At 47.9% G+C, this 8,297-nt stretch overlaps 1 protein-coding gene across 1 annotated transcript in view; it reads right to left on the bottom strand.

The window, feature by feature from the left end:
- Window positions 1-439: 439 nt before the first annotated feature.
- The window catches only part of TSNAX (translin associated factor X), a 26,754-nt gene continuing 18,896 nt past the window's right edge, over window positions 440-8,297 (bottom strand). The window contains exons 5-6 of the mRNA XM_006920724.3: window positions 5,790-5,917; window positions 440-2,247 (exon numbers count right to left, since the gene is read on the bottom strand). Of these exons, the coding sequence (XP_006920786.1) occupies window positions 1,870-2,247; window positions 5,790-5,917 (506 nt within the window). The 3' untranslated portion in view covers window positions 440-1,869. The remainder of the gene's footprint in view (window positions 2,248-5,789; window positions 5,918-8,297) is intronic.

Below are 8,297 nucleotides of genomic sequence, written 5' to 3'. Positions count from 1 at the left end.
GCCTCAAGAACAAAGGAAATCCTGTCATTTGGGACAACCTGGAAAGACCTCGAGGGCACTGTGCTAAATGAGATGAGTCAGGGACGAGTGCCGCATGACCTCACTCACACTTGGGATATAAAGAAGACAAACTCAGGTCCCAGTGATGATCAGGTTGACAGGTTTGAGGGGCCGGCACGGTGATCACGGCTAACGACATGTATCCTCTACCTGAATGTTGCTGAGAGTTCACCTTAAACGTTCTCAAATGATCTCAAAAAGAAACGGTTTGTAACTATGTAGGATGACGGATATTTAAAAACAAAACAAAACAACTTTCGTGGTGTGACAGGACAGAGGGAGTCACCGACAGGTGATAGTAGTAATTTTGCAATCTGCAAATGCATCAAAGTGACGACGGTTTATATATTTCTCAACGTGATCAAAAAACAACATGGACTTTTATGTTTCAATATTTTAATCAAAGACTTCAGCTTTTAACAACTCTAAGATATTCATCAATCTATTATTACTTGAACACAAATTTGACATCAAGGGACAGAAGAAACAAAAATACGTAACGGGACTACACTTCGGCAGCATATCTCCAAACGGGGAGCCGGGAAAAACTCACTGACCCCCAAAACCATCCAACCGACCGAAGTTATCAGGCCTGTCTACGGTTTATTTTCCAAGAAAATTACACTTTCAAAGAATCAGCCTTTACACACAGAGCAGCTACTCTCTCCAAAAATAAAATCCAGTATCTAGATTCTCAAAACTCACAGGAACGAATGGAAGCGTCTGGCTGTCGGCCACCAGTGTCACGTGTCACGTCGCAGGGACGGTCCGCAGCCGATCTCAGCAGGCGAAGTCCAACCCCGACAGAGCCAGAGGCTGCCGCTGTTAGTCCCGGCCGCGCTGACAATTGTCTTATTGCTGAATTGTACGTGATACGTTTTTCTTTGGCAACTTTTTTATACTATACTATCGATGAACAAACTGGACAACTATAAAGGTTTGGATTTACTTAGTATTTCAAAAATTTCAAAAATTCATTGTAATTATTTAAATGTAATTTTTATAGATGCTAGAATAGCAAAGCCTCCGAACATGCCTACTGTAATATAATGAACAGAAAAAAATTGCTAATCACTACTAAAAGCTTTTCGGTTGTATGTACAAGTATATAATTCAGCTCGAACACCACTGAAAATATTACAATGTTAGTTCCAACTTTCTACCCGACATCCTGTGATAAAAAAGTTAAATGTAGAAACCAACGTCTGGGTATCCGTCAATTTTTCTGGAAGGCTGTTTCACATGGATTCAAAATGGCCTAAAATTAGCTAGAATATAATATGAATTCTCCCTACGATGCCTCATAAAATTATACTGATCACTTAGGAATTTTTAATTCTGTTCTATGAAATAAGCCTCTTTTGGAGGCTCAGCACAATATTACCAAGAAATTTATACAAAAACCTCAAGTCCAGATGTCTAAGAAATCTTTTCTATAACAAAATCACCAACATAAATTATAAATGTCTCCCACTAACTATTACCACTCCCAAATTCACACAAAGTAAATTAAAACGAGTATGGCAAAAATGCGCACTGCCGCAATGTCACATCACAAAGGTGAGTGATGAAATTTAGCCCGCACAAACTCAAACGGGCACATGTGCCAACATCTGTATGCGAACTTTCATGAGTAGAAGAAACGACTCGTTTTGATAATTTTATGTGCAGCTTCTATATAATTTAAAACAAGTACAACTGAGAGATTTCTATGTAAAAGCCACAATCAAGTCAAATAAAATACTAAATAACAGTCTTACAAATGGGTCTGCCTCAGGAGTTCTCGAGAGAATCACAACTGACGCTATTCTACGAAATGCCCTCTTCTCGATCGATCATCTCCGTTTTACCTGAGAAGACATCTGCCAGCATGTGCTTTGGAATTTCGGACCCCCGGACTTTCAGGGCATAGCAAGCGTTCTCCACCTTGGCCAGACTCTGCTTCAGGGTATACAGCTTCTTAGAGACCTCGTAAGGCCCGGTGTTGCCAATGAAGGAAAAGCCATCGTAAACCTGCCGTAAAAACCGGCTCACTTCAAAGGGGGTGGCGATGTCCCCGTTGCCCACACTGTTAATACACATCCGCATCAATTCTCCAGTTAAATCTGCCACTCCCAGAAGGTAGTCGACGGGTGTGACTTTCAGTCTCCAAGGACCACACTGTTTATCTGGAGCATCTGAAGAGGGCTGGGGAGAAAAGCACACACGCACACACACACAGAGAAAACACGGTGAGAAAGCGTGAACACGCACGCATTGCATTTACCGTAAGGCTCACAATTAGCAGATCGGCCAGACCCAGCCTCTCTGAACAAAGAGATTTACTTCGTTTAATGACCACTGGCGATTGTTACAAGACGAAGTCGTGCCCTGGGGAAGGGGAGCTGAACTAAATTACTTTAAGACAATCGATACTGTGTCACTATAAACTCGACTACTTCCAACTTCACTTGACACACAAAAGAAACAAAAACGTTCTTAAGCGAGGTCTAATTACTTCCCTGCGTGACATCCACTTACTACTTAAACGACAGACCATAAGGCCCTCCGTGTCTGTGACCCGCTCCCGTGTCTGTGACTCGCTCCCGTCACTCGGCCCCTCCCTAGTCTCTCTCCGACCTGCCCTCGGTACCCTCAGGCCGATTTCTCTCCCGCTCCATCCTCCCGGGCGGCTGGACGGGCCTACTTTCTACTTTCTACCGCATCTGCCCAGCAAAAACATAGCCCTGAACCGGTACCAAAACCCACTCTCCTGAGTGCTTTACTCGAGGGGCTGAGCGCCACTGAGCTGCACGATGATGATAATCAAAACCACACGGAGTCCGTCAGGCCACAAGTCACCCCCCCTCCCCCCGGCCCTGCACTGGCCCTCGGGCGGTTCTGTCCAGACCTCCGGCACTGTCCTCAGCCCCCTACTCAACCCCAAACCTCCTCACTCTCGGCAGACGATGCTGCCTCTTGTCAACAGCTCGGTCACTTGCCAGATCCCTTGGCACGAGCGCTCTCAATGACCTCGCCCCTACGACAAGCAGGCAAGCTTGCTGACAGCCACACCCACCTTTACCTTCTATCCTCCCGTCTCAGGTGATGGCTTGTCCCTCCTCTTCCAAATGACCTTGACCCATCTCCTCCCACCTCTTCCAGGACCTTGCTTCGGGGTGTATGCCCTTGGGCAAGTTATTGCATCTCTCTAAAACCTCAGTTTCCTCATCTGTAAAACGGGATAACAGTGTCTACCTCAGAGGTTTATTCCAAGGACGAGATGACATGTACCAAGTTCTTGGCATCGTGCCCAACCCAAGTAAACACTCGGTAAATGTTAGCTGTCACCGTCGCCACCACCACGACCGTCTCCTCTCCACTGGAATTTCTCTGACGAGGCGATGCTTAAATTATTACTGAAAAATCTGCTGACACTCAGCGAGGGAAACTTGCCATCACCCCAGGACGCTTTAGGCAGAGGGGTCTGCAAAGGTGTGGAGGTGGGAACTGTGCTGTACGTTTGAGAAACTAGTGAAAAAGTTTAAAGCAGCGGCACAGGATGAGTCTGGAAGAACGGACAGCGACGGAAAGTCACGTGAAGCAATCTGAACTTTCTAAGTAACGGGGCGTCGCTGAGAATCAAGTAAGGAAACGACAGTCCAATTTCAGTACTGAGGTCACTTAACATCGCTGGACTACGCTTCGGGGCCCACGCGGCCCGATCCTCTCAACGTAAAGTGTGACAAGTGGGGTCCCAGTATCGCCACAGGTACTCCAGCTGGTTCAGGCAAGTACCCCACGCGGGCTCCCCAATTACTGATGCCTCTGAAATTACATCGTGCCATAACGTACCTGCTACGCTTTGACTGCTGGAGAACTGGTGTTTTTTAGATTGCGGTAGGGGGAGGGGAGCTGAATTTCACGGGTCATTCGTAAAAATTCTTTGTGCTCAAAAGATATTCTTATTTCTGTCATTAGACAGGAGTTCCCTTGTTAAAACTAAGAAATTGATTTTGGAGGAAAAACCATGTTAAAAAAGAACAAATTTCAACTAATTATCAAGGAAATAAATTCTGCTTTACTGATAGTGTATATTCGGACTAGGAAAAAGAAAATTACTTAAAATGCAGGTTTTCTAGATGGATCTGAAGAATTTAGGAGTGAGATAGCATGACATCCATAATTTAAAAAGGCTTAGCAAAAAATATTTAGATGACACATTATGGCAAAATGTTAACAAGGGCTGAACACAGGTCGTGGGTCTACAGGTGTTCATCTGTTACTATTCTCTCTACTTTCCAGCATGTTTGAAATTTTTCATAATACAAGGTTCTTTAAAATTAAATGGTTTCACAATACTCTCAACAGGCACATCCGGGCAAAATTCCCAGAATTTTGAGCACCAAGAATCTTCAATACTAAAAGGAAAAATTATTTGTGAATATGGTCTTAACGATTTGAAGTGTCTCTGAATATTACGATGCTGTAATCTTAGAATAATTTACTATCTGTTCTCGAAATCTGCATTTACTCTCAGTTTCTCATTCCCATCCGCCCCGATCCGCCCACTGTGAGGGAACCTGAGGGAAGGCCCGGCGGCCCCTTCGCAGAGGTGGAAGCTGGGCCGGCGAGAGGCTCCCTTCTTTCTGGAGCTCAATCTGCACCAAGTGAATCAAAAATATGGAGAAACTTCACTTCTCAAAATTAACTTCTTCCTTAATAAACTTCCTACCATATGAAAAACAGAACATACTTGGCTTCCTTAGAGTGTTACGTGTGTAGAGCCAAATTCTCACTTTTCAATATTAACGTTTTAGTTGATAGTTAAGAAAACCCTATCCCTACAGCTGCTTCTCTCTTCCGCCTCCGTATCCCGACTCTTTTTGAGCAACGTTTAAAAATAATAATGAAACAAAGAAAAAGGGTAAAAAATAAAGAAAAACACTATCATTTTGTCTGTAAGTGTACTCATTCTCTCAGGAAACATAAAATTTTCAAACCCTCGCGGCTCACTGCTGGAATATCACATCTTGTAACCCGGGGAAAAACAGCATCTAGTGAAAGTTCGAACTGCAAGTTCTCTCCTTCCTGCCTCAGGAGAGCCACGCAGCGTTCGGCGCCGACCACTAAGACCCGAGCGAGGGACTTGCGGCTCCCCCTGCGTCACGGAGACTTTACGCTGACCTCTGTGATGACGGCTGCGAGGGCCGTGTGTCACGTGCCGCACACTGCCCAGTTTACGACCTTTAAGTCAGGGCCTTCGAAACGCTCCCTGGAGGCAGATCCCCTGAGAAGCACCGGCAGGGCGGGCACGGGGCTGGTGCCGATTCACGACAACTCGCCTCAGAGCTCAGCTGTCAACCCTTAGGGGCCGTGTGGCTTTCTGTGTGGCTTTTTACTGGCTTTTTACACGTTATTCAAACTCTCAACGTCCACTTCCCTCTTTGTTAAAATGAGGGTGGTGACTCTTCCCTCCCAGGTTAACAGAAGGATGAAATGAGGCTGTGAGTACAAAGGACACACAGGACACACACAGTAAAACGAGTGACCGCACGGCCGCCACGCGGCTGCGCTTCAGCAGCATGTCCTACCCTCCAGCTGCAGGGGCAGGACGACCCTCCCCGGTGGGCGCACAGCCACGCTGCAGAAAGCAACCACGTCCCGACCACAAGCCAGGAAACCTCCCCACGTTCGCTGTGCCGTGACACACGCGGTTATCAACACGAAACAGCGTTTTCGGTTCTTACGGTCTTGTTTTCTTTCCCGGTGTCTTCGGTTGTAAATATCAGCTGCTTGTTAATGTCATCCATACTGATAAGTGACCGTGTTTTGATAAAGTGTTGGAAAGTGACAGCCTCCACATACTCCTGGAGTCCTGAAAGACCAACCGAGAGAATTACGAAGGACCATCACTCCCTCGAGAAGCGCATCCCCAGAAAACACTGCCGGCGATGGCCAGCCAGCTCGACACGGGCCGGGACTCAACACCCAGGGCGCGGTCACCGGGGGACGGGGACTAGACCCGAGCACGGCACGTGCTCCTGAGACTGAGCCACACAGACCGCGCGAGGACACACTCGTGACTTCTTCTTCTAGTTCAGGAGTCATTAGTCTTAAAAATCTACTCTTTCCTACAGAGAAATGTCAATGACTCTTAGAAAAAAATTTTTAAGAATTTAAAAAGGGCTTTTTATGAAAATCCCGATAGGCTTTAATGAACATTATATAGCGGATTATTTTTTTCTCCCTGAAGCAGCAAAATAAACAATCGTATGAAACAGAATTAAAGATTGTTTTGAGTCTTCTAAAATTCTAAGTAAAACGTACTATAAATAATGCAGACTAGTGTGAAAATACAAAATACTGTTTTTCCCCTCGTACTTTTCTCATAGATAACTCCTTTCTGCTTTAGCAGTTTAAGTTAAAGAAAAAAGCTAACGAGCAATACTTTTGTACCAGACGTAACTTGTAAAAAATTCACGCTGAATGAAAAATAAATTTTGGAAAAGGTCAAAAGTACTATAAACACTTTCACAAGTGTTACGAAACAACTAACTTCTAGAGCCACGATTTCAACCTTATTTTATTACGCTGTCATTTACAAGGTGATACAGGGAGAAAGCATTTTTTTAAAACGATTACCGTTACTGTCAGGTTAAGAAAGTATCTTAGTCTTCTTTTTGAAGGCTTTAATGTAAAAGCAAGAGGAGAATGAATTCTGACTGTGGAGCGAACACTCCGACCGGAACTCAGTGGAATCATCGGCGTTTGTCTAACGCTTCGTGTGACGCGGTCCAGCCCCTCACGCCACCCCGCAGGAGCGGGCGCTGAAGCTGGGCTCGGCGGCCACAGGGCCGAGAAGGCTGACCACGTGCGCCACTGCGTCCAAGGCCAGACGAGGGCCAAAGGCGGAAAGGGAAACGGAGGACCCAGTTTTGATGGCAACAGGAGGAAACACCTCAATGAAAATATCCCGACTCACTGCAACCACAGACGACGTCACCGTGAGGTGGGAAAGCAGGCGCCTGCAGCTGGCGGGGGAGCGTGGCGGAGCAGGGCCCTGTGCGCTGGCCACGGCGTGCCGAGACGCGGCACGAGAGCCGAGTCTGACAAAACGCGACAGCGTTTTATTCACAATTAAAAATATCTGAAATCGTCGTTTGATAGACAGGCGACCACCCAGTGCCTTTCCCTAAAGACAGTCTGTATTTTTCACTTCCGTCCAGAAATACTTCCTGCGCGAAAAGCAAACAGCAAATCTTAAGGACCGCACGCCACATTCCTAAGTGTGCTCGAGCGTGTGACCTCTGCAGAATGAGCGCAACAAGATGCACAGGGACGTCCGTCATTACGACCGTCACAGAACAAGGGACAGAGCTACAAGACTGACAAGACGCACCCCTCGCCAGCCTGCGCCTCTGGGCTCCGCCGTTTCGGATGGTGACGGTGGGGCCCGGAGGCGGCTGCCCTTCGCCGGCGGGCACAGCACTGAACTTGGGGCAAAGGCGCTGGGAGCACAGCAGGGCGGGGCAGCTCCTTCCCGGCAGTGTGGCCCCCGCGGCCTTCCGTGTGCGGCACCGCCCTGGGGACAGCTTCCCTTGGACTCGGGGCGGCCTCCCAGAGAGCCACCTCCTCGGGCAGGGAGTTTCGGGGATTCGGGGGGTGGCTCCACCCCACAGACAGCCTTCCAGAGAATTCCCTCAGCTCGACGCCTCGGCACACTCCTCGGCCGTCCACCGGGGCGACAGCCGGGGGGGCTTCCTGCCAGATCCAGTCCTCCCCTGCTGCTCTGCTTCGTCCCGTCCCGGGCGGTGGCCGCTGCTCGTCTGGCACCCTGGACCCCCCTCACCGGGTGACCCCTGCACGGGCAATGCCTTCCATCAGACGTCCCCCGTCCAGTGCCCGTGCAGCTGGCTCCCTGTCTGGACCCTGATGAACATGACAGAGAGGACACCATCCCCCTGCGCCCTGTTTCCCTGCTGGCTGTCACCTCGCGTGTCAAACTGGCTAGCGACGGTGCCCAGCTGTTGGGTCCAATACCAGTCCAGATGTGGCTGTGAAAGTACTTTTTAGATGTGATTAACATTTAAACCGAGAGACTAAGTAAAGCAGGTTACGCACGCCCCACGGTGGGGGGAGCCCACTTATTCCAGTCCGCTGAAGGCCTTGAGAACAAAAGGTGAGGTTTGCCAAAGCAGCAATCTGCCAATTCCTTAAAATCAATGCATCAAAACCTCCGTCCACCCATCCACCCG

Source organism: Pteropus alecto, unplaced genomic scaffold (assembly GCF_000325575.1).
Source record: "Pteropus alecto unplaced genomic scaffold, ASM32557v1 scaffold189, whole genome shotgun sequence".
Lineage (NCBI taxonomy): Eukaryota > Metazoa > Chordata > Mammalia > Chiroptera > Pteropodidae > Pteropus > Pteropus alecto.
This window is presented reverse-complemented; position numbering and strand designations above follow the sequence as displayed.